The sequence below is a fragment of the Sardina pilchardus genome, chromosome 19 (genome assembly GCF_963854185.1).
Source record: "Sardina pilchardus chromosome 19, fSarPil1.1, whole genome shotgun sequence".
Classification (NCBI taxonomy): Eukaryota; Metazoa; Chordata; class Actinopteri; order Clupeiformes; family Clupeidae; genus Sardina; species Sardina pilchardus.
Window position 1 is genome coordinate 20,729,030 of NC_085012.1, and position 17,663 is coordinate 20,746,692.

The 17,663-nt window shown below is 40.5% G+C and overlaps 1 protein-coding gene across 1 annotated transcript; it reads right to left on the minus strand.

Moving 5' to 3' along the window:
- Positions 1–202: 202 nt before the first annotated feature.
- Positions 203–16,749, minus strand: LOC134065834 (myosin-7-like). Its single transcript, XM_062520926.1, has 39 exons — positions 16,713–16,749; positions 16,284–16,336; positions 14,874–15,082; positions 14,481–14,624; positions 14,181–14,337; positions 13,972–13,999; positions 13,781–13,889; positions 13,195–13,287; positions 13,018–13,081; positions 12,827–12,925; positions 12,257–12,360; positions 12,023–12,161; positions 11,352–11,470; positions 10,925–11,074; positions 10,676–10,846; positions 10,189–10,498; positions 10,032–10,102; positions 9,476–9,681; positions 9,272–9,395; positions 8,750–8,886; positions 8,151–8,406; positions 7,730–7,972; positions 7,446–7,622; positions 7,210–7,355; positions 7,030–7,120; positions 6,524–6,913; positions 6,279–6,405; positions 6,063–6,181; positions 5,509–5,705; positions 5,230–5,413; positions 4,974–5,139; positions 4,764–4,888; positions 4,322–4,630; positions 1,615–1,818; positions 1,227–1,523; positions 1,021–1,125; positions 841–936; positions 572–706; positions 203–316 (listed from the first exon to the last, which is right to left on the minus strand). Exons 3-39 carry the CDS (start codon positions 15,072–15,074, stop codon positions 296–298), a joined length of 5,814 nt encoding a protein of 1,937 aa, XP_062376910.1. The 5' UTR covers positions 15,075–15,082; positions 16,284–16,336; positions 16,713–16,749; the 3' UTR covers positions 203–295.
- Positions 16,750–17,663: the final 914 nt, after the last annotated feature.

A 17,663-nucleotide genomic window follows, 5' to 3' on the forward strand; every position in this document is an offset into this window, starting at 1 on the left:
TACACGTTTGCTTGTGTTGCTCATTCCATGATTGCCCTATGCTTACAAGCTATACCTCATTGTAAAGGTGACAAATCAACGATAAAAATGATATGAAACACTTTACTGGTTGGTATTACTAAAGGGGAGATATAATGGGCCAAAGTCAAGTTTCCTTACTTTTTGTGAGCGGTTTATATCATGAATATACAAACAACAGAAACACTTTTGAAGTGATTGTATTGGAATGCATTCCATACTGAAAACTAAAACACGGCAAACAAGAACTTTTCACTTCATGTCCATCTTTAGAGCTTCACTCTTCATCGTGTCCTTTCTGTGATAAAGCAAAAAAAAAAAAATATATATAATATGTGGATGAATATGATTGTCAGGGGTCAAAATTAGCTATTATTAATCTGCCAACTACTTTCACGTTCACGTTAAACCAGCATTTCACTGATCGCTACGGCCAATTTTGAGCCCTAATGACTTTAAACACTATGAGAGAGACTATAGTACTGCTAAAGGCTGAAAGTATAGTGCAGTGTTTTATAGTAATATATTGGTCAGTGGCATCTGTTGCTCTCACCTTGCCACCTGCATCCCGGCTCTTGGCTCTCATCTTGTTGACCTGAGACTCAGCTATGTCAGCTCTCTCCTCAGCCTCATCCAGTTCATGCTGCAGCTTGCGGAACTTGCCCAGGTTGCTATTGGCCTGCTCTTCCTGAAATGTGCACATGATTTGCATTTAATGTATTGTGTATTTGCATATTCAGCAGTTAATTGATTAAACAACTTTGATAACAGATAAAATAAGGAAGAGAAGGAAAAACTAAGGAGAAAGTGGATGTCACTTACAGCCTCCTCTGATGTTCTCTTGAAGGACTTGACCTTCAGCTGCAGTTTGTCCACCAGATCCTGAAGACGATGCAAATTCTTTTTGTCCTCCTCAGTCTACAGATTGGAGAGGTGGGTGAATTTCAGCATTAAGCATTATGTATTAAAAACGTCTTCTTGATATGGTATAATTTAATATACCTGATAGGTGAGCTCCTTGATGCGGCGCTCATATTTACGGATTCCTTTCACAGAATCACTGGCCTTCCGTTGCTCCACTTCCACCTCACTTTCCAGCTCTCTCACCTAAAAGTAGACAAATAAAGTAAATGTTGAACAAATGGTGATATGTCTACCTGTAATTATATGGAGTTGTGCACTGATTATTACAAAAACACAGCATTTACCCTGGACTCCAGCTTCTGGATCTGCTTCTTGCCACCCTTCATGGCAATTTGTTCAGCTTCATCCAGACGGTGCTGCAGGTCCTTGATGGTCTGCTCCATGTTCTTCTTCATGCGCTCCAGATGAGAACTGGTGTCCTGCTCCTTCTTCAGCTCCTCTGCCATCATGGCAGCATCAGTGATGGCCTTCTTGGCCTTTTCCTCTGCATTCCTGCACTCCTGCACAGCCTCCTCTACTTCATTCTGCAATTGTGATGTATCACCCTCCAGCTTCTTCTTCTGGTTCAGCAGGCTGGTGTTCTATGTGGTCAGACAGAAATGTTCGTGATGGTCTGTTTCACATGGAATCTGTGTCTTAAAATATCTGAAAAACACCATGCTAAGGGTTTACCTGAGAGTGCAGCAGCTGCACCCTCTCACTGACGTCCAGCAGCTCCTGTTCAGCCAGTTTCCGGCCTCTCTCCGTCTGCTCCACCAGAGACCTGAGCTCATCCAATTCAGCCTGTAGCAGATTGCTGCGTCTCTCCACAATAGCAGTGTTCTCTTTGAGATCATCATTATTACGTAGAGCGTCATCCAGCTGCAGTTGGGCATCCTGCAATGTACACATGTTAGAAATGTAAACATGTATTCTTCAGATTGTTAAAATACGGCCTAACCTTGTTGCAGTTAACTCTTGTTTGATTGTATTCAGCTATTCAAAAAGATAGTTAACCTACAGCAGAAATAAAAAGAAAAGTTGCACTTTTCAGACAAGATGGATGGAATGTAGTCTAATACGGATTATTTTAAGATACTTTTGACTACATGCACAACTATCAGTAAGTGAATACACTGCAAAAAAATTGCTTGTCTAATAACATCTAACCAAGTGTTTTAATCCTATATCAAGATTAACATTGTTTAATAAGTTGGTATTGTTTTCACTACAAAAACAGACTCACCTAGTGCTTTCTTATGAAATCAATTGACTTACGGTAATTTAAGGAAAGGTTTACTTATTTTAAGTCAGTTCTTCATGAAAACAAGCAAATTTATCTGCCAATGCAGTAAGTAAATTTGTTGTAAAAAAGCTGGCATATCTCAGGATTCTGATTAACGTTAACTTTGAAAGATCGCTATTTTTCTTAGCCTACTGCCACTCAACTAGCTAAAAGCCACCTCCGTCATTTGCTAAATGTTACTGTGTTCTGAACGTGTGTATATTACAGCTTGGATGCAAGGTGACAGTTCATTTAAACTTCACAACGAGTTTGGCGAATTAATATTCAAGTGTGATACGGCCAACAATTTGGAACTACTTCATAGGTGTGCAAATCTATAAAAAAAATAATGCACACCCTTATAGAACGCAGGACAATGGGGAATTCAACCAAGCAGTGGAATAATTTGATAATCACACTTGGTTAGATTTACATTTTGCAGTGTCGAGAAGATGGAAAAATCATTGAGTGAAATCTTTGGTATATAATGAGTAAAAAGTGCTATAGGTGAATATGTAAGTGGTAAGGTATTGTCTTTTCAGGTTGAACCAAAACCCCTCAGCTGCGCGTCGGGGTTCTGTTCACCCTGCCAAAACGAGAAAATAAACTTAACATAGCCTACTATGCATTAAAATATGACTTGGCTACCGTTTCGTGGCTTCTGCTGACAAAAGATATAGTTTGCCACACATATAGAACTTGAGAGTTTCAGGTGTTACATGGTAACATATTACTAGCTGGACTGTCAGTGAAAATGTGATGTGAAAGACGTGAATCAAAAGCACAAGGTATTGCTATTGACAGCAGTCATTTTACACTTTGTAGCGGTAATTATATAGATTTAATATTGGGAAGGTGCTTTCAATTATGTAAGGGATAACAAATTGTCCACCGGTAATAATCGGAAATTATACCACTGCTTAGTCAAATTTCCTATTGTGATGCGCTATTTGGAACGTGCATTATTTTTCTATATACCGCACGGCTATGAAGTAGTTCCTTTTTTTGGGCTAATTACACTTGAATATCAATTCGCCAATATGAATGTAACGGTAAAAACAGCAACGTTATATCTAAGACAGCGGCAATATAAACGAAAATGATAGTAGCAGTGGTATAAGCGGGATAATCAACTCCGCGCCCTGTGCGTTTATAGGAAAATAATGCACTTATCGAAGTGTAAAGTCCCCTCCGCCTGCGGCGTCGGGTCCTTATTACCACTTCGAACGTGCATTATTTTCCTATAAACGCACGGCGCGTCGTTGATTATCCCTTACATAAGTCTCAACAGGACGAACAGAGCCCGGAACGGAGGGGTTTTGCTTTGTCTTGAAGGGACACCAGTGGACAATACATTATCCTGTTTATTATACAGCTACTTGCTAAAACGAGAAAAGAAACTTAACACAGCGTGTCTTTAGCAATGACTTTGCTACCTTTCGTGGCTTCCGCTAGCAAAATAAATAGTTCTCCACACAGAAAGAACAGTTTCTGTTGTATGGCAACATCTTATTAGCTGAGTTTCACTTTCAATGAAATTCCATCAAGCAAACGGATTAGTTGCGGATTGATATGAATGAGGTGGATCAAAAGCACAGAACCAGTTGCCATTGACGGTCATTATTACCTCCGCCAAGGAGGTTATGTTTTCTTCTGTGTTTGTTTGTCTGTCTGTCTGTCTGTCTGTTCGTCTGTCTGTTAGCAAGATAACTCAAAAACTAATGGATGGATTTCGATGAAATCAGGCAAGGTCAGAAATTATCCATGGAAGAAATGATTACATTTTGGGAGTGATCCGTGATTCCGGAGGAATTCATTTTTTTTTGCTTAGCAGTGTAATGGCATGGTATGGCCACGTGGTGGCAATCTGAATAGTTTAGGTTCAAATGTATGACAACCTAGGAAGAACAATACAGGCGGAGGTCTGCGCTCTCTTGAGTGCTTTTCTAGTATGCAGCGGTCATTATAGATTTAACAGACCTCGTTGTCTCATTCCTAAACTTGACACTGTTACGTCAAGTTTAGGAATTAGGAAGTTTAGGAATGCACACCAATGCAGTTAGTGATCTCTTTACTGTCAATGGGATTACAGAGCTCTGTGCTGCATTGTTTTACCTTCATATGTGAATGGAGACCCTTAAGCTGCTTCTGGGCCTCAGCTGCCTGCCTGTTGGCCTGGCTGAGCTGGATCTCCATCTCATTTAGGTCTCCCTCCATCTTCTTCTTCACCCTGAGAGCCTCATTCCTGCTGCGAGTCTCAGACTCCAGGGAGCTCTGCAGGGTATCCACCACTCTCTGCTGGTTCCTCTTGGCCTGCTCCATCTCCTCATCCTTCTCAGTAAGTTTACGCTCAATGTCAGCTTTGACCTGATTGAACTCCAGCTGAGCTCTGAGGATCTTACCCTCCTCATGTTCAAGGGTACCCTATGGAGATATAGGAACATAATAATCTACTTAGTTATACTGTATATTTCTGTAAAAAACAAGCACCCTATGATATCTTTGAATGAGGGAAACTAGTTTTCTGATTATTTTGATCTGTATAATTGTACAGTACCTCAGCTTCCTCTAGGGCAGTCTGGATCTCTGCTTTCTCTTGCTCAAGTGTCTTCCTGGCCTTCTCAAGCTCATGAATGCTCTTTCCAGTCTCACCAAGTTGCTCAGTGAGATCAGAAATTTCCTCTGGAAAGCAGATGAAGATTAGTTAGTTGTGTGGTGTCACTTTGTCAATTATATAAGTTTTGTCTTAAGGGAGCATCAAACAGACCTTGGAGATTTTTGTTCTCCCTCTTCATGGTCTCAAGGTGATCCAAAGATTCCTCATAAGAGTTCTTGAGTTTGAAGAGCTCAGTGCCAAGGGATCTGGACTCTTTCTGGGCGCTCTCCAGCTCAGTCTGGGACTCCTCATACTTCTGCTTCCACTCAGCCAAGACCTGTTCAGGTGAAAATCTTTCAGTGAAATCTGATAATCATGTGAAGGAATATTGGCCATGGTGTTTTTGATCATCTCACTGTTTTCTTACCTTATCAAAGTTTCTTTGTCTCTTGTCTAGAGCAGCAGCAGCAGCATTGGATCGCTCCACATCTACCATGAGATCTTCAATCTCATTCTGCAGTCTATGCTTAGTTTTCTCCAGGGAGGAGCATTTGGCATTGACGGCCTCCACAGCTTCCTCTGCATCTTGCAGACGTTGAGCCAGCTTTTTCCTGAGGAAAAAATAATTGAAAGTGACAAATGTACATGCCATGTCTAAGCATCAGTTTTAAACAATTCATACAGAGTCAGTTCCCCAGGGCCTTACTTGGCATCTTCCAGCTCCTCAGTTCTCTGGATGGCATCAGTCTCGTACTTGGTTCTCCACTGAGCCACCTCAGAGTTGGCCTTGGAGAGACTGCGCTGCAGCTCAGCCTTGGCCTCCTGCTCCTCCTCATACTGCTCCCTCAGGAGGTCAGAGTCGTGGCGCGCAGACTGCACTGCATGGGCTAGTGCGTTCTTGGCCTGTGGATAGGATAAGATTAGACTTGGAAAACCGAGCCTGCTCTGTCGCCGATTGGATTTCGCCCTGCAGCTCAGGCCGGAAACCTACACATTTATCTATCCTGCTTCCTGTCCACGTTTGATGGAACCAATCACAACCTAGCTCATCCACCAGGCACTCCTGGATCATTGGTCTAATTGCTTGAAGGACTATCCAGATGTGTAGAGAGTCATTTGAATTATGCCCATTGATCATGCCTCTTGTACAGTAGAAACATACTGTAGCACAGACTTCCCAGACTAATGTTCAATCTTAAAAGATTGAGCTTAGTCTGGTGATACAGTAATTGAAAGATTTTTTCTGCAAGTTATCAATACCTTCACTTCCTCCTCAAGTTGCCTCTTGAGATCCTCAGCCTGCTGCGTGTAGGACTGTTTGCCTCTTGTCAGTTGAGAAACAAGTGAGTCTTTCTCTTCCAACTGTCTTGCAAACTCACCTAAATAAACAGAATATACATATTTCAATTGTAATGCTTCATTTCTTGATACAGTACATGTATTTAATTAATAAGTTGTTTTACCATTTTGACTTACCATTTTCAGTTTGAAGCTTGGCTTTCTGCATGGTGAGGTCATTGATGGAGCGCTGGCCTTCCTCAGCCTTCGTTCTGTATTCACTCATCTGGTCCTCCAGTGTTCTGCACATCTTCTCCAAATTTGTCTGACAAAATAATACACAATGTTGTTCTGATGTACTATTTCCTGAAAACTGTTGTCGATATAGAGAGTTCAGTGAGACCCATTATACAGGTTCTTTCTTTTATACATTTTAAACAAACCTTGGCCTTAGAGACCTGCTCCATGTTAGAGACAATATCGTCCAACTCCAGACGGAGCTCACTCTTCTCCTTCTCAAGCTTTTGCTTTACTCTCTGAAGGTTGTCAATCTGCTCCCCGAGGTCAGCTACACTGTCTGCATGCTTCTTCCTCAGTGTGGAAGCAGTGGCCTCATGTTGCAGAGTGGACTCCTCAAGATCTCTGCGCAGCTTCTGGAACTCAGCCTCCCTCTTCTTGTTCATCTCAATCTGGGCAGCAGTGGCACCTCCAGCCTCCTCCAGCCTCTCACTGATCTCCTCCAGCTCTCTGGCCAGGTCTGCCCGCTGCTTCTCCACTTTGGCTCGGGCAGCTCTCTCAGCCTCTAACTCTTCCTCCAGCTCCTCAATGCGAGCCTAAGGACAGTAAAATAGGAAGTGTATTTTATTTGTATTAAATTCTGTGATAGATATACATATGTTTTCACAAAATGTTATGTTTTATTTCTTAATAGTTTTTATTCTTCATTTACCTGCAGCTCCTTCAGTTTCTTCTGGAGCTGGGCACTCATAGCTTGTTCATCTTCAATCTTGCTATTAAGTTGACTGATCTCAAAGTCTTTCCTGTATTGAAACAGCCAATGAAAATATCAATGGAATATATGTTTTCTCTGTTTTTGTTACTTATAGGAGACTGTCTGGTTTGTACATACTTCTTCAGCCGCTCTTCTAGCTGCTGTTTGTCATTCTCCAAGTCCATAAGACTTTCTTGGGTCAACTTTAAGTCACCCTCAAGCTTCCTCTTAGCTCTCTCAAGATCCATCCTGAGTTTCTTTTCCTGTTCCAGGGACCCTTCAAGCTATTTCGGATGGGGGAAAAAAAGGAATTGTGTAAGTGTCTATCAAATTCATGCAGTGAAAAATAAATGCCTGTTGGTTTTATTGCCTACATCATCAACTTGCTGTTCCAGCTTGGTTTTGGCCTTGGTCAGAGTGTTGACTTTGTCCTCCTCACTCTGAAGGTCATCCAGCGTTTGCTGATGAGCCTCCTGCAGTGCTTTCTTCTCCTTGGTCAGCTTGGCAATGATTTCATCCAGTGCTGCCATCTCTTCAGTCAGATTTTTAACCTAAAAGTAAAGTCGACCATTGTCAAATTATTACTTGATTACTTAATTACTTGACTTGATTAGTAACATTTTCCTTGATGATTAGAGAGATTTTTACTTCTGCTAACCTTATTCTCAGTGGCATGTTTCTCTTTCTCTACTTTAGCTAGGGTGAGCTCCAGATCATCAATATCCTTCTTTAGCTCAGAGCACTCATCCTCCAATTTCCTCTTCTTTGCAGTGAGCTCTGAATTCATCTCCTCTTCATCTTCCAGTCTCTCAGCCAGCTCCTTGGATTTGGCCTCAAGTTGGATCTTGCTCTTGATCAGACCTTCACATCGTTCCTCAGCATCACAAAGACTGTCTTGTTCCTGTAATGAAGTATTGTAGATTGATAGATTGAAGGTACAGATAAAAGTAGACATGCAGATCTGTATATGCTTTTGGATATTTCGTGGATATAGGTCGATCTTTCATTAATATAACTTTACAATTTCACTTTGACTAATAAATAGTCGCTGGTTAAATTGAAGAGTACTGTATACTCACAGTCTGGACTTGAAGTTGGAGGTCATTTTTCTCTTGGAGAATCGAAACCATTTTCTCCTCCAGCTCTTTCCTACGAGCCTCAGATTTGGCATAGGCCTCCTTCAGCTTCAGGAATTCTTCCTTCATGTTTGCCATCTCTTTCTCAGACTCAGCAGACTTCAGCAGGGGCTTGATCTTGAAGTACATTTTCATCCAGGGCCAATTCTTGACCCCCATGAATGCACGGACGTTCCACTGAATGACAAGAAGGGCATCCCTGAGGATTTGAAAGGGGGGAAAATGTGCAATGAAGAGGAACACAGATGATATTATTCATTGTCTCTAAACAGAGAATTTCAAAAACATGTTGCGTGTTTAAGTGGTCACACTTTCATATTTAACACATGTTGATTATGCAATGTGTTGCTTACAGAAAATAATTGCAATGAATAAATGGAATTTAGGTAAAGAAAAAAGACTATCAAATTACTTCACCTGCATACCTGATATGAAGAATAGTTTCTTGATCATTTTAATGATTATTAAACCACTGTTACTTGCTTGCTCTGTGTACATTTTTGTGGAATGACATCCTTCATTCAACCAGTACACCTATTTACCTGCGTTCAACAATCTTCTGGAATTCAATTCTTGCCAGCATTCCTCTTGCTCTTGATTGCAAACCAGTGATGATTAGAGCAAGACGGTCGTCTCTCATCTCCTCAAGGACACCCAGGAGACCAGCTTTGAAGAACACCTTTGAATCAACAGTTTTGTTTAGAATTAGAATGTTATGAGGCTTAACATGCATTTTAGAGTTTTAGAAAGCTGCATAAAATACTGTATGTCAAAGACATTTCAAACTCTGCCAGCAGCCCAGTTGTTTATGACCCAAAAGCTTTTGAACACTTTTTTAGCGATATTAATTTCATCTTTGTGGGGTTTCCAACCCGAAGGACCAACTACATTGTGCTTAGCTTGCATGGTTTATGAAAATGACAGATGTGTTCATCAGTCCTGTGCTTATCCATGTACCATCAATATGAAATTGAACTGATGACACCTTTCAGAAAAGATTCCTCAGAAAGTGTCACCGTTTTACTTTAACATTGAAGGATTATGAACATTATAGTGTAAAGCACCTTAGTGTGTCCGAATCTGTACTGCTCATGGTCAATATCCAGGGATCCAAGCAGTTTTTCTGCTCCTTTCTTGGGGTCAATGAACTGTCCCTCAGGGATAGCTGCAGGATTCAGGATACGGTATCTAAAGAGTTTAAAATAGTCCTGATATAGACATGTTCTCTCAATGTTGTAATGAGAAATGTATACTAAAACATATTGTACCTCTGTTTGAAGTCAGGATACAGGATCCTGTTGGGGAAGCCCTTTCTGCAGATCCTGATGCCTTCCAGCACACCGTTACAGCGCAGCTGGTGCATGACCAGAGGATTCTCCATGGCCCCAGGAGTCTTGGTCTCGTTGGGGATGATGCAGCGCACGAAGTGGGGGTGAGTTGACCTCAAGTTGGTCATCAGCTTGTTCAGATTCTCCTGTTGTTCAGACGTTTAAATGAGAACAAAAATCCGTAGGACTGCACAGAACCCCAGTCGGCCCATTGATTTATATAGATAGATAGATATACTTCATTGCCACACAACAATGTTGGCGGTAATTGTTTACAGAAAGTAGGCTGCATTAGGTCAAGCCAAAAAGGGATAAAAGGAACAAAAAAATTACAAGAAAATAATTTAAAATAAATAAATAAGATGAGTACAGATGAGTTTTATTTTCAGAAGTCTAAAGTGTCTATAGCATCTTCCAGAGATGCTTAAAAGAATATGTAATTCTAAAAAATGCCTTCACTTAAGTGCAGTATGTTGATTTAACCTGTCACACTTACCCTGTGAAGGGCGGATACAGTCTGGAAAGAAGAACCCTTCTTCTTCTTGCCGCCAGACTTCTCTTCTTGGACTATTAAAATATCACATCTCCATCAGCTCTTTACACGTTAATTCATGATTATCACAGGATTAGTTAGGAGAAGATTGACAGACTACCTGAGTCAGCACCAGCATAGTTAGCGAAGAGAGCACACAACATCTTAAGAGATGATTTCTGAAAGAGTCCGACCACAGTCTCATTGAGAGGGTCTTTGTTCTTCACCAGCCAGTTGCCAATGTTATAATCAACAGTGCCAGCATAGTGAACCAGGGAGAAATGGGCCTCTGGTCTCCCCTTGACAATCCTTGGCTTCTGGAAGCAGGCATTTTTGCCCAAATGGTTGTCATAAAGCTTAGCTTTGAATGTTGAATCACTGGCTTTGGGGAACATGCACTCCTCCTCAAGGATGGACATGATACCCATGGGCTAGGGAGGAAAGAATATGGAAGTATGATTATTCAAAACATTTTACAACCACACAAATAAGAAAACTAGGTGTCTTTGAGTGCCATGAAAGGTGCTCCAAATAAAACGTATCATTAGTATTATTAATAGTGATCTATGCCTTCAAAGAAATATAGCAGTAGATAAAAAGTCACTCACTTTCTCAATGAGCTCAATGCAAGCGGCCAAGTCCATGCCAAAGTCAATGAACGTCCACTCAATGCCCTCCTTCTTGTACTCCTCTTGCTCCAGCACAAACATGTGGTGGTTGAAGAACTGCTGCAGCTTCTCATTAGTGAAGTTGATGCAAAGTTGTTCAAAGGTGTTGAACTGCAAGACAATGGAGATTTTGTTAATATTATATATTTTGTTTAAAATTATAGGGTTTTTCTAGGCTTTGAAACTCACATCAAAGATCTCAAATCCAGCAATATCCAGCACACCAATATAGTGCTGGCGAGGCTGTTTGGTGTCCAAGGTTAGGTTGATCTTGACAACCATCCAGTTGAACATCTTCTCATACACTGACTTGGACAGGGCTCCGATAGAGTAGTACACCTACAGTAAGGATGAAGGAGAAATGAATGACATGAAAAATGCCAATGGATGAGTTTTGATCGCTGTTTTAATGATAGAATTAAACACCAACAGGCATGGGTTTATAACAGCCCTGTTGTTTAAGGTAAAAATCTTGCATAGTGTACCTTTGATACAGTAGCTATACCTTGTACAACATACAGTATTAGGGACTCAGTGTAGTTAGCTACTATTAATATGTATAATACTTATAATACTATCATTTCACAAGAGTGCTGATTCTGAATTCTGATATTACCTGATTTACATTCTGTCCTTTGGTGACCCACTCGTTTCCTACTTTGACCCTTGGGTGACACAGACCCTTGATGAGGTCAGCAGAGTTCAGGCCCATGAGGTAAGCGACTTTGTCGGCATCTGGCATTAAAACCGCACAGTTACAGTTATCTACCCATATTTAACCATAATATGTAAGGGATAAAGCATAGAACGCTGGTCATTATCGGGAAAATATGTCCCGACAGCACGAACAGGACCCTGGTGTGCCAGTGGATTTTCCCGATAATGCGGCGTTCTTTACATTATCCCGCTTATTACACTTGCCAAAGCGAAAAAGTATACTCTACATGATATGACTGTACATTATTTATTACGGTTTCATCGTGGCTTTTGCTTAGAAACAAATAGTTTGCAACACAAGCTGAACCTGAATCAAACATTCTTTAGAACGCAGTTGATCAACCGATTGCTTTCACTTTTGAATGAAGTTCTGCCGGTGACCGGACTGCTTGGGAACTTCCTTAAAAGCGGTCTGTTATACTTAGCAACAGTCAGTTATTCAGAAATAACAGAAATAACAGACCTCCGAATGTTGGGAAGGCCCATTCAAGTGCATGGAGCATTCTTCAGCATTATGAAGAGTGGTGTAATAAGTGGGAATAACATCCAACATGCAAAATTGATACACACCCTCAGTGCCATCAGCCTCTGCCTGCTCCTCTCTCTGCTTGTTCTTGAACTTCATGTTGCCATAGTGCATAATGGAACCAGTCAGCTTGTAAATACCGTTTTTCTCCTCTTGAGAAAAGCCCAGCACATCAAAGGCATCCTGTCACAAAACAAATATTCCATTAAGTAACTTAAGTCTAAGAACCCCCCCCCCCCTGTATATGTAAATAGAAAAGTGAAAGCAGGCCTACGCACATCAGTAGCCATCAGCTCATCAGCATCACAAATAGAGGCTACTTGTGTCTGTCCTTGGGAGATGAACGCGTAGTCATAAGGGTTGGAGGTGATCAACAGCATCTCTGAAGAAAGCAAGACCATAGGCCAAGTAAAGCTACTATAACTGAGCTAAGGAAACAATTTATTAATTAGACCCTGTGTCCAACAATCATGTTTTTGTGCTGACAGTGCCCTCAACCACCTTTTAACAGCGCTTTGCTCTGCACTCTCAGTGTTTGTTGTGAGGTTATGAGGTTTCCCCCTCTTCAATCATGATTGGCCGTCCAGAGAGAACAAGTGACATTGGCAAGTCCATTGCTGTTCTAAAAGTTGAACAGATTTCAACTTTCAGCACTCCGAGCACTGTGTAAAAATACAGTCAGCGGCGATTGCGTTTTACCACTGAGGGCGCTGAGCGTTGTGAATGCTGAAATTCATAGAATTTGTATTGAAAATAGCTGCGGTCAGTGCAAAAAACGTAATTGCTGGACAGAGGCCTTTATTTCTCTTTCATGCACTCAAATGCCTGGAGATGTATGCATTTCTCACCCAGCAGCTCCGGTTTCTGTTGGGACAGGATCTGGTAGAAGATGTGGTAGTCTCTCTCAGCCTTGAGCTGAAAAGTGACCCGGGACTTCTCCAGCAGATCTGGGGGATTGAAGAGTAATTATACATTTCAAGCTATTGCTTTGGTCTCCACAGATGAAGACGGTCAAAGAGGGCTTATAGTGTATACTTACAGGTCTCAATATCTGCTGAGGATAGCTTGCCATTCACACCGAAGTGGATACGGATGAATTTACCCTAGCATGGGTGACACATCAAAATTAAATACAGTATGGCAGTGATAGAAGAGTGGATTTTGAGTTGGAATTCACAAGAGTGGATTTCGAGTTGAAAATCAATAGAGGGCTTACGAATCGGGAGGAGTTGTCATTTCTGATGGTCTTGGCATTGCCAAAAGCCTCCAGAGCAGGGTTACACTGGATGATTTGATCTTCCAATGTGCCCTGGGGAAAAAATACAGAATATACTGTATCAATTCATCTTTATAATGGAGTCTTGGAGACTCGCCTGGCCCCAGCAGTATCTCTGCGCATTTTCATTTTACTGAGAAGATACTAGTTTGGCTCCTGTCAATGTGTATTCCTCAGCCACCAGGATGGCAGGTTAATCAACAACTAGAATTTTAGTTTTAGTTTAGTTTAGTTAGTTTTGAAATCAGAAGTGGCCGTGGTAAAAGGTAACAGTCATACCTGCAAACATCTACAAGTTGCAATTTGAAGAATACGTGAATTTATACAGGAAAGGTAAATGCATAATTTCCTGATTGCCAAGTGTTCTTTATTAGCAGTTTGTAGAGGTTAGGCGAAGTAGGAAATAGCATTAGGAATCACTGATCAACGTGATTGGTTAAGCTGGACCTGTGATTTCAAAGGTAACGTAAAATCCAAATTGATTATGATTTACTACTGACACTACTGACACAGTGAGGTGATTTACCTTTTTCTCCAAACTGGGGTCCTTCTTTCCAGGGGCTGCTGCTGCAATGCTAGCAAAGTACTGGATGACTCTTTTGGTGTTCACAGTCTTTCCGGCACCAGATTCTCCGCTGTTGGTTAAAAAAAAAGTATGTGAAGGTTCCCTCATCAACAAGTCAAGACTTTTAAAGTTAAAGACTGGATTATACTCACGTGATAAGGACAGACTGGTTCTCTCTGTCTGTGTAATAATGTACAAGCATGAAATGTTAATATTAAATCAAGAACATGTTATATTCATGAATTCATGCTATCAATTTAAATGCAACATGACGATTCGTTGATGACCTTTTGTCATTAATTTTCGATATATTGCATACGCATTTAGTGCTAAGGTGGTTGTTTTAACAAAAGATCTTTACCTGCGAGCATGTACTGGTAAGCATTGTCAGAGATGGAGAATATGTGGGGAGGGGCTTCTGATCTTTTCTTGCCTCTGTAAGCAGCCACAACTTCCTTGTCGTACACTGGCAACCACTTGTAGGGATTGACAGTGACACAGAACAACCCAGAGTAGGTCTGTACAGATGAACATACTATTGATTATGATCAATGTAAGCAAATGAGGCAACAAAATACTGTAAGTGTATGGAAAGAAATATTTGTTAAGTTTGGACATTTGTTTTTGCTACTAATGGACAGAGTGTCATGTTTGTGCTCACGTAGATCATCCAGGCTGCGTAACGCTCTTTGAGGTTAAACAGCACAGCAGGCTCATGCAGGAAGGTGAACATCGCCATGTCCTCAATTTTGTCATACTTTGGCGGATTCTGTTGGTGGACATTGTCCTCTTTTACAGTGACAGTCTGTAATAGAAACAAAATCAGTCTCTTTAGTCAAGCTCTCCTTCATCTTTGTGTATCATATATATATAGTCAGAGAAACGTATTAAAAAGAATTACAACAATTGCATTTCTATAGTAAGCTGAAAGTAAGTGAGCTTTCAAGTTAAAAATAATAGCTAAATGGAAAAATATATAGGAATGCCAGTGATTTAGTAAGGTCAATAAGTAAAATCTCATAAATAGGTTTAAAATGTATTTGCCATGCATTACCTTATCAAACTCAGTAAGAACAGTGACTTTGTCACCATCTCTACTTTGGACCACTCCCTTCACAAATTCAACCTCAGGGTCTGTCACGAAGCAGGCCCTCTTAATGTCAAAGGGGCGAGTCTGGGCCTCCAGACGCTCCATATCTGACTTCCTCAGAAATGGGGCCGCATGCCCAAACTCTGCCATCAATGCATCACCCATGGTGAAGACTGCAATGTAAATTATTTGATTATTATTTGACATGATTATCGGAATATGTCAAGCACTGAAAAGTCAGAGTGTTTAAAAAAGTTCAATTTTACATCTTAAGACTAGCATGTGACAGGCAGAACTTAAGTCCCTTAGCCAATACTGTTAAGATACTGAGGTGAGTGTTGTTGAGTTGTTTGAAGTAAGTACAATCAGATTGGTGAAGTTAACCTGGTTTGAAACAAGATATTATGGTAAAAGTATGGTCATAACAGTTAAAATGATGAAAAAAACTAAACAAAAAAACACCAGTAGGTTTTATTATATTAGTTTTCATGATCTGCCTCAAATCTTTTATTCACCTCATAGCAGCATATATGCTTCATAATTTAATTGATTTCTGTCTGGCAATCTGAACAACCTTTCTATGGTCAAATTGGTGTTTTGATTACCCTTCAGTCAGGTTTTTGCAAAACATAACAGCACAAAATTGTTGGGGGAAAAACACACTCCTAAATGCAGGAAAAATGTCAGTTCTCGTGTTATTGTAACTTAATTTAGCATATTGCTACACCAACACTGAGTTGGATTTACAGGTAAAGTTATCAGTTGGCTCCAATTACACATACAGCAGAGGAGCTTCTTTGTTAACATCAGCAGCAAATCTTCAAGAACAATTAGATTTCCTCATAGTTATGCTTATGACTCCCAAATGTACATGGCCCTTTCCCCTACTGACTATGGTCCTCTTGTTCTCTGGTCCTCAATATATCAAACAACTTAATCAATGTCCTTGAGACATAAAAGCAATAATCAAATCAGCTTTTTGCCACTTCAAAAACACTGGCAAACTGAGAGTTCTGATATCAAACACAACAAAAATCCATCCAACTGTTTCAGGTGACACAAAATACATTAGTTAGGGCTCTCGTTAACAAATAAGTAAACACTCTATCCCAACACCTACAGTCTGTCTCTACATTAGCTTCCACTCACATGATTGCTCGTTTATGAATCACTAAATGGAATGGGACAAAATTACCTATCAGACATAGTTGAATAGTACACACCCTTCAGACCTCTCAAGTTTCAGAAGAAATACTTGCTTGTAAAACCCACTATTGCATGTGCACACTGATTAATCCCTGTGTATGACATGCGCTGTATAAATAAACTTGACTTAACTATTGTTTTAGTGATATTTTCATGTGTAAATCTCACCTTGTTTTGGTCAAGCCTTTAGTTGATCTGTTACCCAGATATGATGTCAATTGCTGTAAGTGAACAGACAAGAAGCATTCAGATCCAACAGTGTTACAGCAGCAGTGCTGCAGGTACACTCTGAGTCCTTGTACAGAATGCTGTATGTCTGTCTCTCACTTAGGATGTGTAGTCAGCTATGCCTCTGTATCCACTACCCAAATGTCTGTTGATCCATTTAGCTATCATTCTGGCTATCCTCTTCCATCTAACTTGATCAATCTATCTGTCTGTCTATCTACAGTATCTATCTATCCTCTTCCATCTAATTTGATCAATCTGTCTGTCTATCTATCTATCTATCTATCTATCTATCTATCTACCTATCTATCTATCTTTCTATCCACCTGTTTGCCTGCTCCTCTTAGTAGCAGCAGATTGAATACTTACCTCTAGGTTGGTCTTTGTTGTATCTGGTGTCAAGGCCATGGTTGATTTACCCTTTTTGTAGTGGATGGTCCATCCTAATATGGACAGAGCATCAACTGACTCCCACCACACCAGAGTTTTGTCAAAGGAAAACTGGCCAAAAGGGTGGAGGCACGTGGCAACAATTGGCTTATCCAGACAGGAGGGGACAGGCACATGCAGGCACAATAGGAGAGAATGGCAGAGCATCACCAACACCTGAACTTATTACCCTATCCTAATTTGGAGTTGGCTATTGTGAGATAAATCATTCGTGCTTTCTGTAGTCAGTTGTATTTTCAGTACATAAAGGATATAATACTCATTTTAGAATCAGTGAGGTCTTTATTAAAACAATTTTATTTGATGCCTACTGTATGTCATTTTAGAAGACAGAAATTAATGTGGATCTCCCTTTTGTGGATTTGTTATCTTGAAACTGTACATTGTGTTTGTTGTTTCTTTGGATATAAGTATTCCCAATGTGTATAGAGCCAAGGACAATGACAAACTGATTTTTCCCCCCCCTCTCAAACTTTTGTTTGTGGATAGGAGATAATTGTCTCTTGAGGACGAATAGCAAAGAAAAATATTGCCTTGTGCCCTTAAACGTCTTCTAGTTTGGAAACTGGTTCAACAACAACCACAGCTGTCTTTTTAGTAGATCAAGCACTGCACTACTGTCACTCACTGCATTGTTTCCTTGAGGACAAAGATAACCTTGTGAATTTAGTCTCAGGTTCCTCCATCAACTGTAGATAGCCTTTGACACATTCATCAATGTCCTGCCCACCCTTATGAATTTGTACAGCAGCTGCTGTTTGGACTCAGAGGTCAGAAAGCACACACAACTGCTCCTACTGTACTATGTGTTAAACAGATCGTGCTGAAACACGCAGGACAATTATTTACAAAAGTTTAATTAAGAACAAA